This window comes from Salvelinus sp. IW2-2015, linkage group LG2 (genome assembly GCF_002910315.2).
Source record: "Salvelinus sp. IW2-2015 linkage group LG2, ASM291031v2, whole genome shotgun sequence".
NCBI classification, from domain to species: domain Eukaryota; kingdom Metazoa; phylum Chordata; class Actinopteri; order Salmoniformes; family Salmonidae; genus Salvelinus; species Salvelinus sp. IW2-2015.
Window position 1 is genome coordinate 19,918,237 of NC_036839.1, and position 18,465 is coordinate 19,936,701.

At 42.4% G+C, this 18,465-nt stretch overlaps 1 protein-coding gene across 3 annotated transcripts; it reads right to left on the reverse strand.

Moving 5' to 3' along the window:
* Nucleotides 1-4,216: 4,216 nt before the first annotated feature.
* LOC111976491 (UBX domain-containing protein 4) lies at nt 4,217-16,963 on the reverse strand. Of its 3 annotated transcripts, none has more exons than XM_024005353.2 (13): nt 16,792-16,963; nt 16,161-16,263; nt 16,002-16,030; nt 13,479-13,597; nt 13,096-13,279; nt 12,753-12,891; nt 12,611-12,665; nt 8,331-8,483; nt 8,023-8,150; nt 7,746-7,848; nt 7,476-7,607; nt 5,483-5,703; nt 4,217-5,009 (listed from the first exon to the last, which is right to left on the reverse strand). In XM_024005353.2, the coding sequence occupies exons 1-13, from the start codon at nt 16,871-16,873 to the stop codon at nt 4,871-4,873; spliced, it is 1,587 nt and encodes a 528-aa protein (XP_023861121.1). In that variant the 5' UTR covers nt 16,874-16,963; the 3' UTR covers nt 4,217-4,870. The 3 variants fall into 3 exon arrangements, with proteins under 3 accessions (XP_023861121.1, XP_023861114.1, XP_023861128.1); XM_024005346.2 differs by having other exon boundaries at nt 8,331-8,495; XM_024005360.2 differs by having other exon boundaries at nt 8,331-8,495; nt 13,096-13,264; nt 16,792-16,954.
* Nucleotides 16,964-18,465: the final 1,502 nt, after the last annotated feature.

An 18,465-nucleotide genomic window follows, 5' to 3' on the forward strand; every position in this document is an offset into this window, starting at 1 on the left:
TGGTAGCATTGCCTATAGAATGTTTAACTTGGGTCAAACGTTTCGGGTAGCCTTCCACAAGCTTCCCACAATAAGTTGAGTGAATTTTGGCCCATTCCTCCTGACAGAGCTGGTGTAACTGAGTCAGATTTGTAGGCCTCCTTGCTCGCACACGCTTTTTCAGTTCTGCCCACACATTTTCTATAGGATTGAGGTCAGGGCTTTGTGATGCCACTCCAATACCTTGACTTTGTTGTACTTAAGCCATTTCGCCACAACTTTGGAAGTATGCTTGGGGTCATTGTCCATTTGGAAGACACATTTGCGACCAAGCTTTAACTTCCTGACTGATGTCTTGAGATGTTGCTTCAATATATCCACATCATTTTTCTTTCTCATGATGCCATCTATTTTGTGAAGTGCACCGTCCCTTTTGAAGCAAAGCACCCCCACAACAGATGCTGCCACCCCCGTGCTTCACGGTTGGGTGGTGTTCTTCGGCTTGCAGGCCTTACCCCTTTTTCATCCAAACATAACGATGGTCATTATGGCCAAACAGTTATTATTTTGTAAGTACGTCTTTGTCCCCATGTGCAGTTGCAAACCGTAGTCTGGCTTTTTTATGGTGGTTTTGGAGCAGTGGCTTTTCCTTGCTGAGCGGCCTTTCAGGTTATGTCGATATTGGACCAGTTTTACTGTGGATATAGATACTTTTGTACCGGTTTCCTCCAGCATCTTAACAAGGTCCTTTGCTGTTGTTCTGGATTGATTTGCACTTTTCGCACCAAAGTACGTTCATCTCTAGGAGACAGAACGCGTCTCCTTCCTGAGCGGTATGACAGCTGCGTGGTCCCATGGTGTATACCTGCGTACTATTGTTTGTACAGATGAACGTGGTACCTTCAGGCGTTTTGGAAATTGCTCCCAAGGATGAACCAGACTTGTGGAGGTCTACAATTCTTTTTCTGAGGTCTTGGCTGATTTCTTTTGATTTTCCCATGATGTCAAGCAAAAAGGCAGTGAATTTGAAGGTATGCCTTGAAATACATCCACAGGTACACCTCCAATTGACTCAAATGATGTCAATTAGCCTATCAGAAGCTTCTAAAGCCATGACATCATTTTCTGGAATGTTCCAAGCTGTTTAAAGGCACAGTCAADTTAGTGTATGTAAACTTCTGACCCACTGGAATTGTGATACAGTGAATTATAAGTGAAATAATCTGTGTAAACAATTGTTGGAAAAAGTACTTGTGTCAAGCACAAAGTAGATGTCTTAACCGACTTGCCAAAATATAGTTTGTTAACAAGAAATTTGTGGAGTGGTTGAAAAACGAGTTTTAATGACTCCAACATAAGTGAATGTAAACTTCCGACTTCAACTGTAGCCCAGGGGTGTCAAACTTATTCCATGGAGGACCTTTCCTTTCAGTTAAGACAGACAACCAGGTGAGGGGAGTTCTTTACTAATTAGTGACCTTAATTCATCAATCAAGTATAAGAGAGGAGCGAAAACCTCCAGCCACACTCTTCCCTCCGTGGAATGAGTTTGACATGTGATATAGCCTACGCATGGACTATATTATCAGATGGGCTATTAGCAATAAGCATTATCATCCCTATTGATGAAGCATAGTGGCTATAAAATGTGCATAGGCTGAAGCATGAGGTTTGTCCATCTACATTTACCCCATTGGACACAACATCCTGATTGTTGTTATTATTAATTATTATTATTAATTATATTTTATTATAAATTATTATTTGCTCTAAAATGTGATTTATATTACAAAGTATGTCATTGCTCTTTAAGACATTGTTACGTATTGTTACTATGTTACGCAGCTGCATCTAAGACAACTTATGCTTGATCTGAAAATGTAGTCGCAATTGTGGGGCCTCCAGAGTTATGCCGAGGCCAAATTGAACTTCGTACCTCATCGCCGTGCTCCTCCCAAATGTATCAATGCGGAAAGCTCCTTATAGCTCCACATTGATATGATTGGTTGACGGTAGGTGGGGCGGGAGGTCCTGTATAAACACAAACTCACTTCCTTGACAACAGCTCTGCTACGTGAAGCAGAACACGTAGGAATGCCCCATAAGTGCTAGAAACTCTGGTAGTAAAATATGTGTATTCTGACCTTATATTTAAGCATGAGAATAGCATGCTGTTCACCCCGCCATTCATTCGAAGTGGCGATCTAAGAAATGAAGGTGTGGCAGAGGTGTGTCTACAGATACAGTATTCTGACCTTGACTTAATTCCCTAATAATTCCACCACCTTTACAAGGAAACCATGAATAAATGCTATCCAACCTACCAGTTCCAAGTGGGAAAAGCATCTACTTTATTTTTTATAGAAATAACAGCATTCTCCATGCACTGTAATTTCTGAATGTATAAGAGCTAGGTAAATGAGTAATCCGTTTGGAGAAGGGGATTGTAAATACACATAGCAATTGTTTTAGGTGATTTTTCCTTATGATCCCTGGAGAGTGGAGACGATTGTGAAACCAGCCATATGAAGGCAAACTGAAAATCATATCAACATGACATGTATTGTGGACCCTTTTCCACTGTGAAATAGGCTATATATTGCTGTACCATTACGCAGATTGTTTTTGTGTGCACTCATAATTTAACCCTAACCCCTAGCCTAGCTAACATCAATATATTTAGTGCGTAAAGGCTCTCCAGGCTGTTTTTTTATGATTCATACTTTCCTAACTCTAAAATGTGCCTAGATAATCTACAAAATTGGAGTGTTGTAATCTACTAGTTGGCGCTGAAATGGAGACGAAGGTGCGTAGATGGCATTCTTTCATTGGTCCCTATTTTCTGAACCCCTTCTCTCAATGTATTCTAGTCTGTCGACAAACATCTAATTTAAGGTACACCGTATTTAAAGGAATGATAAGATAAATGTAATGAAAACTCCATGAGCAAATCTGTTGGCCAGCAAGTAGGAGGGTTCAACAGTTGAATTCCATGTATGCGTGCACAAGGGACTCACACCTGCAAAGCCCATTATGCACCTTCAAAGGTGATTCTAACATGTATTGACTCAGGGGTGTGAATACTTATGTAAATTAGATATTTCTGTATTTAATTTCCAATACATTTTCAAAAATCACTAAAAACATGTTTTCACTGTCATTATGGGGTATTGTGTATCGATGAGTGAGAAAAATAAATGTAAGAAATTTTGAATTCAGGCTATAACAAAACGTGGAATAAGTCAAGGGGTATGGGCATTTGGGAAGTATTCAGACCCCCTTGACCTTTTCAACATTTTGTACGTTAGCCTTATTCTAAAATTGATTAAATTGTTTTTCTTTCATCAATCTACACACAACCCATAATGACAAAGCAAAAAACTTTTTATTGTAGCAAATGTATTATAAACTCACAAGTATTCAGACTGTTTACTCAGTACTTTGTTGAAGAACATTTGGTATGACGCTGCAAGCTTGGCACACTTGTATTTGGGGAGTTTCTCGCAGATCCTCTCAAGCTCTGTCAAGTTGGATGGGGAGCGGCGCTGCACAGCTATTTTCAGGTCTCTCCAGAGATGTTAGATCGGTTTCAAGTCCGGGCTCTGGCAGGGCCACTCAAGGACAATCAGAGACTTGACCCCAAGCCACTCCTGTGTTGTGTGCTTGGGGTTTTAGTCCTGTTGGAAGGTGAACCTTCTCCCCAGTCTGAGGTCCTGAGCAGGATTTCATCAAGGATCTCTCTGTACTTTGCTCTGATCACCTTTCCCTCGATCCTGACTAATCTCCCACTCCCTGCCGCTGAATAATATTTCCACCACCATGCTTCACCGTAGGGATGGTGCCAGGTTTCCTCCAGACATGACGCTTGGCATTCAGGCCAGAGTTCAATCTTAATTTCATCAGAGCAGAGAATGTTGTTTCTGAGAGTCTTTAGGTGCCTTTTACTGAGGAGTAGCTTCCGTCTGGCCACTAACAGGATGCACCTGAGTTCAAGTTCAAGTCTCAGAGCAAAGGGTCTGAATATTTATACAAAAATGAAATATCTTATTTACATATTTGCAAACATTTCTAAAACCTGTTTTTGCTTTGTCATTATGGGGTGTTGTGTGTAAATTGTTTATTCCATTTTTTCTTAATGCACTGCAGGAGTACTTACTAATGTTCAAGCAACAAAGATCTTTGGTTCACTGTGATATCACATAAAAGACCTGGCTTCCACTTAAGGCACAAAATGGTATAGAGCCAGCCAAAAGCTTGTTTATTGAAAAACATGTATTTTTATTCCCATAGTTAAATGAGAGCGGTACAGTGGTTTCCCATGTTCAACTAGTAGTAGAAACAACCCATTCTACTGCCGAAGGAGGCAGTTTATGCCAAGGGGGCCACAGCCTTGGTATAAAAACACACAGCTACACACATAGCCCCTTCCACCAGACCAGAGAGAGCCCTCATACATTTTCATTAAGTAGAGTTCTGTCATCTGGGTTACTGACTGTTAAATAAAACACAAAAAGGTTGTTAATAATGCAGCTGACAACATATCCTTTAGACAAGGACTTCAATCAACACCTCCGTCTCAACCCTTCAACACAGTACAGTAGACATGTTAGAATACTGAAGGAACCCCTGGCTGGTCGTATTCTAAGAGGCTGAATTAATCAAATAACAGTTTCAACACAAATCACCTCTGTTCCAAGCCCAACGGTCAGGAGGTTAACTTGATTACATCTACCCATGCAAGGGAGGAGCAGAGTACAGGCTTGGACAAGAGAAACATAACAGAAACATCATAGCCCTAATATCAGCATTATCCTCCGTTAGACCGACCGACACTCACTCAGGAAACTCACCAGGTCAGATAGGCAGGACAGAGTGAGACAGTGTTATTGCACTACATCTGCTGGGTAGAGTTGCCGTTCCAAGTGTTATTCTCATCCTCACTGTCCTCGTGATTCCGTAGCCTGTGGATGTTTCCGTCTTGTTTGAAGTCTGCTGGTTGCTTCTCCAGTGTGCGTTTGCGAAGGGTTTCTCTGATAAAGTGGAAATGGATGTGAAATAACCCAACTAGGCCTTAAAAATGTTTTACTGGTATGTAACTGTTATGAAAGTTGTATTGTCAATTTTGTTTTGTATTTAAACGCCACTTTAAACGTGTACATGACACTGCAACAAAATTTCCCCATGGGGACAATAAAGTCAGTAAGTAAGTAGGCTTTAGAGCACCCAGCACACAACCACACTGCTCAATCAAACCCCTAGATTCATTCTCCAAATTCTTTGCACTCTGGTTACAACAAATCATGTTAAAGGTGGCTGTTATGACCCCTGACAACAATTAACCTGGACCAGTATACCAGCTTAACCATTCAATTATATTGTAACAATCTGGCAACATTTTGTCACTAACTCCTAACCATAATGTACCACCACAACAATCTCAGCTACTCTTAAAAATATGCCTGTACACCATGAGTACATAGAAGACTGCTGGATGGGGCCTCACCTCTTTGGTTCCCCAGATGAGGATGAGGAGCCAGAGGCAGTGTTGGGCCGCTGGGCTGGGCCTCTGGGGCCTGCTGCTCCAGGAATAGGGGGGCTGGTGAAGAGGAAGCCACTCAGGAACCTCCACACAGCCAGCAGAGGGTAGAGGATGGTACCCAGCACAGCCCAGATACCCCCTCCAGAGGTCGACTGGACTACCATGTTGCTAGGCCGTCCCGTTTGCTGGAAGGATTTAGAAGGATATGAAACACTTTATTCTCAATGATATCATTCTACTGGGGAAACCAGAGAAAAAGATGGGAAAACAAGCAAAAAGTCCCCAAAACAAACATTGGGAGCTAGATAACATTTGGAAAGTATTCAGACCCCTTCCCTTTTTCCACATTTTGTTATGTTAGAGGCTTATTCTGAAATAGATTAAATTATTTTCTTCCCCTCAATCTACACACAATACCCCATAATGACAAAGCGAAAACAGGTTTAGAAAAAAAAAGATTAAAAAAAGATTTACTTATTTACATAAGTATCGAGACCCTTTGCTATGAGACTTGAAAGTGAGCTCAGGTGCATCCTGTTTCCATTGATCATCCTTGACATGTTTCTGCAACTTGACTGGAGTCCACCTGTAGTAAATTCAATTGATTGGACATGATTTGGAAAGGCACACACCTGTCTATATAAAGTCCCACAGTTGACAATGCATGTCAGAGCAAAAAGAGCTAGAGCTCAGAGACAGGATTGTGTCAAGGCACAGATCTGGGGAAGGGTACCAAACAATGTCTGCAGCATTGAAGGTCCCCAAGAACACAGTGGCCTCCATCATTCTTAAATGGAAGAAGTTGGGAACATCAAAGACTCTTCCTAGAGCTGACCGCTCGGCCAAAACTGAGCAATAGGGGAAGAATGGAATTGGTCAGGGAGGTGACCAAGAACACAATAGTCACTCCGACAAGGCTCCAGAGTTCCTCTGTGGAGATGGTTGTCCTTCAGGAAGTTTCTCCCATCTCTGCAGCACTCCACCAATCAGGCTTTTATGGTAGTGGCCAGGCGGAAGCCACACCTCGGTAAAAGGCACGACAGCCCACTTGGAGTTTGCCAAAGGCACGCGTCAATGCCAAGCGTCACGTCTGGAGGAAACCTGGCACCATCCCTACAGTGAAGCATGCTGGTGGCAGCATCATGCTGTGGGGATGTTTTTCAGCGGCAGGGACTGTGAGACTAATCGGGATCAAGGGAAAGATGAACGGAGCAAAGTACAGAGAGATCCTTGATGAAAACCTGCTCCAGAGCACTAAGGACCTTGGAAGGTGAAGCTTCGCCCCCAGTCTAACAGGACAACGACCCTAAGCACACAGCCAAGACAACACAGGAGTGGTTTTGGGGCAAGTCTCTGAATGTCCTTGAGAGGCCCAGCCACAACCCGGACTTGAACCCGATCGAACATCTCTGGAGAGACCTGAAAATAGCTGTGCACCGACACTCCCCATCCAACATGACAGAGTTGAGAGGATCTGCAGAGAAGAATGGGAGAAACTCCCCAAATACAGGTGTGCCAAGCTTGCAGCGTCATACCGGAGAAGACTCAATGCTGAAATCGCTGCCAAAGATGCTTCAACAAAGTACTGAGTAAAGGGTCTGAATACCTATGTGGATGTGATCGTTTTTATTTTTTTATTAATTTGCTAAAATTTCAACACAACTGTTTTTGCTTTGTCATTATGGGATATTGTTTGTAGGTTGATGAGGGGGAAAAAAACTATGCATTTTAGAATAAGGCCGTAACGTAACAAAATGTGGGAAAAGTCAAGGGCTCTGAATACTTTCCGAATGCACTGTACACAAAGAAACCTAAGAGGCGTAAATATAACTGTGCAGCGATTCTATGACACTGTCTTGTTGTGAATTCTCAAAATGGGAGATGTAGCTATGGACGCTAGATACCAGTAGTCATCAATATTAGCAGAAGTTTAGAGAGAAATAGGGAGCTCACTCACAGGCAGCAGCACTATTGAGGCACTGGGGGCCAGCTCAAGCGCCAGAAGAGTCTTGTCCAGGTCGTCAGCGGTAAACTCTCTGCGAGGGAACACGGTTGCCAGGGAGAAGTTGCCATACCTATTTCCCACTTCCTGAGAGGAGAAATAAACTCTTAAGTGACAGCCAGCGTTATGATATTTAATATCATATTCCACCAAAGAGGATAAACATGTTCTTAATAGTCACTTGTCCAACTCATGAATTATATTGAGTTAGAAAAAGTATCTTACATTGACAGCAAACTGCCGAGCTTCCTGCAGTCTGGCCTCTGAGGGGAACTGGTTGGTGAAGAATGAACCATCTGGTAGACGGAACTGTATTCTGGCTATGGCGCTGGAGGACAGTAACACACAGTTTGATGACAATCTAGAATTACATTAGTAGTGACATACAATATAAAACTTATTGAATAGTTTAAACTTTTTTTATTGAAAGTGACTACTTTAAAACTTCCTCATGGATATATAACTTCCCCCCCAGCCCTGTGACTGTAGAATAGCTCCATACCTCCTCTCCCTTTGTGCATTCTCCTTCTTGGCCTCTGTCTCTGCCTGTCTGGCCTGCAGTGCTGCCAGCCGGGCTGCCTCCACCTCATCCTTGTTGTTGGCATAGCGGGCAGCTCTGTCAGCGCGGTCCTGTGGGGATAAAGGTGCATCAGCCAGCCACTACCCTCCTCCCACAACAAGCAATGGCTATTTCATCAAACCCTGCAGCGCTCATTTAGGCCACTAGAGGGAGTTATGAGGGAAAGTTAAATTAGAGAGGCCCAACCAGGGATTAGTTATGAGGAGTGAAAGTGTGATGTGTTTGTTTACCAGGGCGATCTGTGCTTTGACACGCTCCCTGGCAGCCTTCTCCTCTGCCTTCTCTCTGCTCCTCTCATCCATAATGCGCTTGGTCTTCTCATCCTCGTTCTTCCTCTTGAAGTCCAGCATCTCCTTCCCCATCTTCCTTCTCTCCATCTCCTTCTTTATTTCGCCCTGACCATCATCACACAGAAATAGATACAGGTGCACACAAGCATTAACACCAGAATCGCCATAGGCCGATGGCCACTGACGTTTGATTTCGTAAGTAAAAGGAATCGGCCCAAAAAAGAAGCAACGTCCTGCTCCTTGACTTTTCTTAAAATGTTTGTCTTTTACATTGCTCAGTTGTCAGAATTTTCTAATCACAAACAGTAAAGTGTTACGGGCTTCTTTTTTTTTTTACCTGTTCCCCCCACACCTATTCCCACCTTAACGGCCAGGGCAAATGTGCTGTAGGACGTTGGTACCCAGCCATGTGCGTCTCTCTCCTCACTGAATTAATTACGTAGGCTAAATGGATGAATGGTTGATAGAAACTGATAATTGTGCACATTACAAATTAATTTAAATTAGGCCTAACTGAATGATGAGGGTGATTTAATTGTGTGTAATGATGAAGAATTGTGGCCATTGTGACTGAAATCGAGAGCATAGAGAAGAGAAGACGAGACTGATTCATGCGTAAAGGCACGGTTGGGGAACAATACAGAGTCCGATACAATCAGAAACTAATTTCACACATAAGAGTTAGCCTAAAGACAAGATTAAATTGACAATAGTATGAGTTGTCAAATTGTACATGAAGATGGGCACATCTTGGAATTGACAGAGAAAGGAGCACCATTTTATAAAATTCTCCTTCAGAGTCACATTCAGGTAAAACTCTGATTGTATCAGCAATAGCATATTCTGCAGTTTCTAAGACACTTTTGTCAAATAACTCAATTCAAGAGCTGCAGCTCTATTTCCAAATATTACTTTTTCAAAGCATAACCGTGCTGTCCATGGGGCAGCATTGCTCAGGTTGCTAAGCAAAGACTAGTAACATAATAAACGTAAAATATGCTATTCTGTCTATTTTTATATAAATGTTATTATTTCCACAATGTTTTTTTTAGGCCTGCCCCCCCCCAAAAAAAGGTTTTCTTTGTGATGGATTTAACTCTTGAACTTGTGGTTTTTCATTTTTACTTATAGCCTAGAGTAACAAACTAATGAAAATTGTATTATGTTCTTTGAAATAGGTAACATTAGAATATGTAAAAAACTAAGACCTTCATAAACACAACCAAATGATTATTCTTCCCATAGCATATATGAAAATTATTTATTAGACTGTTAGAATGTTGACCCATCATTGGTTGGGAGGGGGTTCCAACAAGGCCGGGTGTATGGTTATGGAGCCGCCCGACAACGTTCTCTAGTGAATACTTATAGGCTGAAAGGCCCGGCGATTCTATTATTAATAAAGCCTCTCTTGAAAAAGCCAAACCTTGACCCGGAAAATATAAAAAACTATCGGCCTATATCGAATCTTCCATTCCTCTCAAAAACTTTTGAAAAAGCTGTTGCGCAGCAACTCACTGCCTTCCTGAAGACAAACAATGTATACGAAATGCTTCAGTCTGGTTTTAGACCCCATCATAGCACTGAGACTGCACTTGTGAAGGTGGTAAATGACCTTTTAATGGCGTCAGACCGAGGCTCTGCATCTGTCCTCGTGCTACTAGACCTTAGTGCTGCCTTTGACACCATCGATCACCACATTCTTTTGGAGAGACTGGAAACCCAAATTGGTCTACACGGACAAGTTCTGGCCTGGTTTAGATCTTACCTGTCGGAAAGATATCAGTTATGTCTCTTCGATGACAGGTAGGTTTGTTCTCTGATTGTTTTGGTCCTGACAAATCAACTGTACATTTCGGTGTTCCACAAGGTTCCGTTTTAGGACCACTATTGTTTTCACTTATAATTTACCTCTTGGGGATGTTATTCGAAAACATAATGTTAACTTTCACTGCGTATGCGGATGACACAACTCGTACATTTCAATGAAACATGTGAAGCCCCAAAATTGCCCTCGCTAGAAGCCTGTGTTTCAGAATAAGGAAGTGGATGGCTGCAAACGTTCTACTTTTAACTCGGACAAAACAGAGATGCTTGTTCTTAGGTCCAAGAAACAAAGAGTCTTCTGTTAAATCTGACAATTAATCTTGATGGTTGTAAAGTCGTCTCAAATAAAACTGTGAAGGACCTCGGCTTACTCTTGACCCTGATCTCTCTTTTTGACGAACATATCAAGACTGTTTCAAGGACAGCTCTTTTTCATCATCACTAACATTGCAAAAATCAGAAATTTTCTGTCCAAAAATGATGCAGAAGAATTAATCCATGCATTTGTTCTTCTAGGTTGACTACTGCAATGCTCTACTTTCCGGCTACCCGGATAAAGCACTAATAAAACTTCAGTTAGGCTAAATACGGCTGCTAGAATCCTGACTAGAACCAAGAAATTTGATCATATTACTCCAGTGCTAGCTTCCCTACACTGGCTTCCTGTTTAAGGCAAGGGCTGATTTCAAGGTTTACTGTTAACCTATAAAGCGTTACATGGGCTTGCTCCTACCTATCTTTCCGAGTTGGTCCTGCCGTACATACCTATACGTACGCTACCGTCACAAGACGCAGGCCTCCTAATTGTCCCTAGAATTTCTAAGCAAACAGCGGGAGGCAGGGCTTTCTCCTATAGATCTCCATTTTTATGGAACGGTCTCCTACCCATGTGAGAGACGCAGACTCGGTCTCAACCTTTAAGTCTTTACTGAAGACTTATCTCTTCAGTAGGTCATATGATTGAGTGTAGTCTGGCCCATGAGTGTGAAGGTGAACGGAAAGGCTCTGGAGCAACGAACCGCCCTTGCTGTCTCTGCCTGGCCGGTTCCCCTCTCTCCACTGGGATTCTCTGCCTCTAACCCTATTACAGGGGCTGAGTCACTGGCTTACTGGTGCTCTTTCATGCCGTCCCTGGAGGGGTGCGTCACTTGAGTGGGTTGAGTTACTGACGTGATCTTCCTGTCTGGGTTGGCGCCCCCCTGGTTTGTGCTGTGGTGGAGATCTTGTTGGCTATACTCGGCCTGTCTCAGGATTGTAAGTTGGTGGTTGAAGATACCCTCTAGTGTGTGGGGGCTGTGCTTTGGCAAAGTGGGTGGGGTTATATCCTTCCTGTTTGGCCCTGTCTGGGGTTTCTTCTGATGGGGCCACAGTGTCTCCTGACCCCTCCGTCTCAGCCTCCAGTATTTATGCTGCAGTAGTTTATGTGTCGGGGGGCTAGGGTCAGTTGTTATACCTGGAGTACTTCTCCTATCTTATCCAGTGTCCTGTGTGAATTTAAGTATGCTCTCTAATTCTCTCGTTCTCTCTTTCTTTCTCTCTCTCGGAAACCTGAGCCCTAGGACCATACGTCACGGCAAACCGGGCATGATGACTCTGCTGTCCCCAGTCCGCCTCGGCCTTGCTGCTATTCCAGTTTCAGCTGTTCTGCCTGCGGTTATGGAACCCCTACCTGTCCCAGACCTGCTGTTTTCAACTCAATGATCGGCTATGAAAAGCCAACTGATATATTTTCCTGATTATTATTTGACCATGCTTGTCATTTATGAACATTTTGAAAATCTTGGCTCTCTCTAATTCTCTCTTTCTTTCTCTCTCTCGGAGGACCTGAGCCTAGGACCATACGTCAGGACTACCAGGCATGATGAATCCTGCTGTCCCCAGTCCACCTGGCCTTGCTTGCTATTCCAGTTTCAACTGTTCTGCCTGCGGTTATGGAACCGCCACCTGTCCCAGACCTGCTATTTTCAACTCTTAATGATCGGCTATGAAAAGCCAACTGAAAATTATTCATGATTATTATTTGTGACAATGCTTGTCACTTATGAATATTTTGAACATCTTGGCATAGTTCTGTTATAATCTCCACCCGGCACAGCCAGAAGAGGACTGGCCACCCCTCATAGCCCTGTTCCTCTCTAGGTTTCTTCCTAGGTTTTGGCCTTTCTAGGGAGTTTTCCTAAGCCACCGTGCCTTCGTACACCTGCATTGCTTGCTGTTTGGGGTTTTAGGCTGGGTTTCTGTACAGCACTTTGAGATATCAGCTGATGTACGAAGGGCTATATAAAATAAACTTGATTAATAGGCAGTTCTTACTATGTATACAAATTGAGATTAGGCTAAATTTGCATTACTGCGGTGTCAATATTGGACACCAATGTCTAGTTATTCTTTACCTCCTCCTCTCCTTTCTTTTTCTGCTCCCGTCTTTCCTCCAGTTTCTTTGTTAACCTACAGAAGGAAAGGTTTCAGTTTGAAAAGATAAAGCAAGTTTCAACCTTTTATCCCACCTCCGTTGTGTGTGTATATAGGTCCTACCTCTCCACCTTGGCATCGAGACCTTCGTCAGGCTGAGAGCTGGTTGACACGTCCTCTGATGATGCGCTCCTGTCATCCCCAAGGGTCACAACCTCTGAGGCCAAGGGTCCACCTTCTTCTGCTGGCCTGGACAGGGATTCTGGGTTGGACCACATCAAAGCAATCATTATCAGCAATCATGACAGTGTCTCAACTTCAATCTCTCAATCAACAGGACACATATCAAATAACACGCACAGAGATGCATTTAAATATAGCGCAAGTACTTGTAATTTTGTTACATTGCTTTTCAGGAAAATTACTTTTCATCAACATTCCAAAGTGACCCCTCACACAAACACACCTTTAGACATTGCTGGTGCTGCTGCACTGTCTGTGTCTGCTGGTGGTGTGTGGCTGGGCTGGAGCTCCTGTGAGGTTGAGGGGGGCTGTGCTGGGGCTGGCTCTGAGGCTACCGTGGCTCGTGGGAGACCCTCCATGGGAGCCCCTGCATCCGCTCCCTCACCTGCCATCTGCTGAGCGTGCATCTGTTAGGCACAAGAAATGCGTGTGACACGCTCTAGGCTGGCTGATGCGCAACGCACATGACTACACAGCGAGCTGGAGACTTCGAGAGCAGTTGTCAGCCAAACTAGATACCCTCTACCTTACATCTATCTCAGTGATCTTGGAGACCATTTACTGATGTTGTTTAAGTGTTTTCTGTGTTATAATTGGCTACCATACCTGTTTGACTTTGTTGATTCTTTTCATGAGTTCCTCTGCAGAGACACTCCCGGCAACAACTTCCAGGGGGATTCCATTTTCTCCGATAAAGAAACTGGACGGGATGCACACCACTGGGTCTTTTTCAGAAAGTTAAAGGCAAACCAACCATGCTCATAAAAATAATTTTAAAAATGGGATTGGACTTAATTGCATGATGTAGAACAGGTATTCCCAAACTGGGGTACGCCAAATAAAAATGTGATTCACGTTTTTTAAAAATTCAATACAAATTTTTCTTCACATTTCCAACAGTACATTTATATTTTCCAATGGGGCTATACATTTGAGTGGGTTTTTTCCCCCTCGCCTGATAAGCCTCATTTCACTGACAAAAATGTAACTAAACCATCTAATGTTCATCGAAATAACAACACAATGTCAAATACAGGTAGCCTAGTCAAATAATTAACATCCAATCACATTAAACGTTACTCTCTCGCGGGACACCACTCTTGCACAGACATTTAGAAACATAACAATTTGAAAAATAAGCCACAGGAGTTTTTTGAGCAAGAATAAAGATGACTTTGGAGAAGTAATATGTATAAAAGCAACAGATACCATTAATAAGGGGCTAGAAGCATCTTATATGGTGAGCTACCAAGTGGGTAGGACAGGCAAGCCTCATACTATTGTGGAGAACTTAACTCTTCCTGCTGCCAGATATGTGTGGGACAATGCTGGGGGAAAAAGGCAAAAAAAAACTACACAGACAACGCCTTCATCAAACAACACTGTTTCATGACGCATCAGTGACACGGCAGGAGATGTTTTGAAACAATTACTGCTTCGCATACAAGACAGTGAATTACATGCGTTACAGCTGGATGAGTCAACAGACGTGGCGGGCTTGGCACAGCTCCTGGTATATGTCTGTTACGTTTATGTGGGGTCAATTAAGGAAGACATCCTCTTTTGCAAACCAATGGAAACCAGGACAACATGAGAGGATATTTTTAAAGAACTGAACAGCTTTGTGACATCAAATGGACTTTGGTGGTGAAGATGTATTGGTATCTGTGCTGAAGCCGCAAAAGCCATGACAGGGAGACATAGTGGAGTGGTAACGCGCTTGCAAGCAGTTGCTTGCTCTGAGGCCACTTGGGTACACTGCAGCATCTACCGAGAGGCTCTTGCTGCCAAGGGAATGTCTGACATCTTGAAAGACGTTTTGGACACTACAGTGAAAATTGTTAACATTGTTAAAGCAAGGCCCCTGAACTCTCGTGTATTTTCTGCATTATGAAATGGGCAGTGACCATGTAACACTTTTACAACATACAGAAGTGCGCTGGTAATCAAGAGGCAAAGTATTGACATGTTTTTTTATTTTTATTGAGAGACGAGCTTAAAGTTTTCTTGACTGACCATAATTTTCACTTGTCTGACCGCTTGCATGATGACGAGTTTCTCATACAACTGGCATATCTGGGTGATGTTTTTTCTCGCCTGAATGATCTGAATCTAGGGTTACAGGGACTCTTCGCAACTATATTCAATGTGCGGGACAAAATTGAGGCTATGATTAAGAAGTTGGAGATCTTTTGTGTCTGCATTAACAAGGACAACACAGGTTTTTCCATCATTGTATGATTTTTTGTGTACAAATTAACTCAAGCTTACGAACAATGTCAAATGTGATATAGCGAAGTATCTGAGTGAGCTGGGTTCGCAATTACGCAGGTACTTTCCCGAAACGGATGACAACTGGATTCGTTATCCCTTTCATGCCCTGCCTCCAGTCCACTTAGCGATATTGCGGTTCTGTGAAAATTGAATTTAAATCAGAAGCCACTGACAGATTTCTGGATAGGGCTGCGCTCAGTTTCTTGCCTTGGCAAATTGCGCTGTTAAGACACTGATGCCCTCTGCAACCACGTACCTATGTGAGAGTGGATTCTCGGCCCTCACTAGCATGAAAACTAAATACAGGCACAGACCATGTGGGAAAATTATTTAAGACTGAGAATCTCTCCAATACAACCCAACATTGCAGAGTTATGTGCATCCTTTCAAGCACACCCTTCTCATTAACCTGTGGTGAGTTATTTGTTCATAAGAAATTGTGAATAAGGTTTTATATGTAAGATGGCTAAATAAAAGAGCAAAATGATTGATTATTATTTGGGCCCTGGTTCTATAAGGGCTTTGTCGTCACTTCCCACGAGCCAGGTTGTGACAAAAACGTACACTCATTCTTATGTTTAATTAATGTATTGTATAGTGTGTGTGTGTGTGTGTATGTGTAGAAGGCTTACAATGATGGCAAAAAACAACATTCGAGATTGCGCTAAGGGGTAAGCAGCTGGAGGTTGAATGTTTGAAGGAGTACGGACTATAAAAAGTTTGGGAACCACTGATCTAGAATATGTCTGAAAGAGAAAGCTTGGTGAATAATCTAAAGGAAATCAAGCCTTAGGGACCACAAACACAACAGTCTAACTCTAGGGGTGATAAGAACCCTTTGGAAAAGAAGGATACAGATTTGGGAGAACTGTGTGCATGTCTCACTGCAAGAAAAGAAAAACATTAAACATAAAATGCATCACATTTGTTAGTATTTCCATTTTGATAGTGCTGTACAGAAATAGTGTACATCATATCCACACAAGTGTAGGAGGATTCCATTATAAAGGCTACCTCTTGGAATCAACCTTGATTGCAACACAGCAGTTGTAGGAGGCCTCGGCCACTCTGTCGTCCTCCCAACTGGACATCATTTGTCCTGACACCTCATCGTCGCCTAGTAGAGAACAAGAATGTCAGATTCAGAAGTGGTGAATCACTCGTCCTACGACACTCAATGCCCAGTTCCTACAATACAAGTCTGTGGTGTTGGTGTAGCGGACTAAACTCCACTACGTGGTGAAGGAAGGAGTTTAGTCCGCTAGTATTGGTGGTGACAGTCGCCATCCAGAATAATTGCGACTCGTTAGCTTGCCAGTCAGCCAGTTAAATTGTCAGCTAGCGATTACCACACTAACGTTAGTAGGAAGCTAGCCAGAGCTAACTATCTAAATCGCATTAACTAACGTTAGTTAGCTGCGATTTGACAGCTGTCATTCTTTTTCGTTTTGACAAGTTAGCATTGGCTACATCGACACTTCGAGTTTCATGTTGACATGCATACCTAGCTAAATAGCTGACTGACAATGACAGGGCTCGTTTGCTCTCCCGAGCTTGACACAGTTTTATTCGCTACTATGGCGAATCTTTCGACTGGTTAACGTTAGCTTTTCTAGCATACAAATCTGCGCTAGCAAAACAATACCTGTTATTACGACGACGAAAATGGAGCTCTGTTGTTTTGCGGAGATGATGGCTGCTGGAATAGAGCCTTCAAACCAAATCATTTTTATAAAATGTGTTGGCTTTCCTGTTTAATCGTTTCAATCCTGTAAATGCCTAGAACGTTCAATCTCGTCACAGGAACTAACGGAGAATGATGGAAGTTGTAGTCCATAGATACGTATCATGCTTATGGGACTTGAAGTCCGTTCATTATGTCACCAAATTAACAGTAGATGGCGCTGTGGTACTGATGAAGTAATTGGTGCAGATAACTCCCTCACGATGAACTCTGAGGGGGGACTGGATCTCGCTCAGTCCATTTGTACATAGTTAGTGACACGAGATCTCAGTCACCACAGGTACGATTTTGACGAAATTTTGGTGAATTATGCGTCTTGCCATAGAGATCCGGCATTTACAAAATTAAAGACTATATATTATAGTGACAAGATAGTCACATGACCACTATAACAATGGAAATAAAGTACTACAGTATGAGTCATAATACCCTTAAAACCTAGAGGTCAAACAGGGAAATGGTTCCAATCGTATTCCACCATTCATTCTTCCCATAGGATCTCTTAAATACACTTAAAATAAGGGCTGTGTTTCGTGTAGGCTTACCCTGGCGTGACGTTTTGATAACTGTGTACATCTCTCTAGGACTTTTATCAATATATTCGCCTTTATTTATGCCACAAAAATTAAACGCTAATTAGCTGATAATGTGGCTATGCTAAAGAACTAGAAATTACATGATAATCTGGACAAGACTGCCGAATCGAGGCAAAGGTAAGAATCTCTGAAATTAACTAATGTTAGATAAATGTAGTAATGAATAAATTGGCTACATCTCTTTAAATTGGCAATTATGTGAACTGTCTTGTGTAAGTTAAAAATGGACAAAATACCTGTTAGCAAAGGTGTCAATTAGAGATGATGCGCAGGAGCCTGCAGGGATTTGCATGATGTTTGTTTTGATGCTAATTAATATTTTCGAATCTGAGAGTAAATATAGCTGAATATATTGATGTCACCTTGTCCGACATTAATGTACATGGTTATCAAAACGTCACACCAGGGTAAGCCTACACGAAGCACAGCCCTTATTTTAAGTGTTTCTAAAAAAAAAACTAATGAATGGTGGAAAAATTATTGGAACCATTTCCCTGTTTGACCGCTAGGTTTTATGGGTATTATGACACCTCCACTGAGGGGGTCTATACATGTCCTCAAAGATGGAAGGGAAGCGAGATCAGGTGGGACCATTCTAGCCCATGAGAGGGCAGATACTTGTGTGAACATGCAATAGAGATAGAGGACTCATTTTTGTATCTGTGCCATTATAGCGTCTGTAACACATGGGCAGTGCCATTAAGGCTATCTCCATTTTAAAGTAGTACATTTTTTTCTTCATTGGCTGATTGCTCCCAACTTGTAGAAATCCCCATCCAGTGGACTACTTTAAAATGGTGGAAGCCCTCAATGGCATTGTCCATTTGGATTTGAATCAAATGGACAATCAAATATGAGGTTAAAGTGCAGACTGTCAGCTATAATTTGAGGGTATTTCCATCCATATCGGGCGAACTGTTTAGAAATTACAGCACTTTTTGTACATAGTCCCCCACGTTTTAGGGGAGCAAAAGTATTG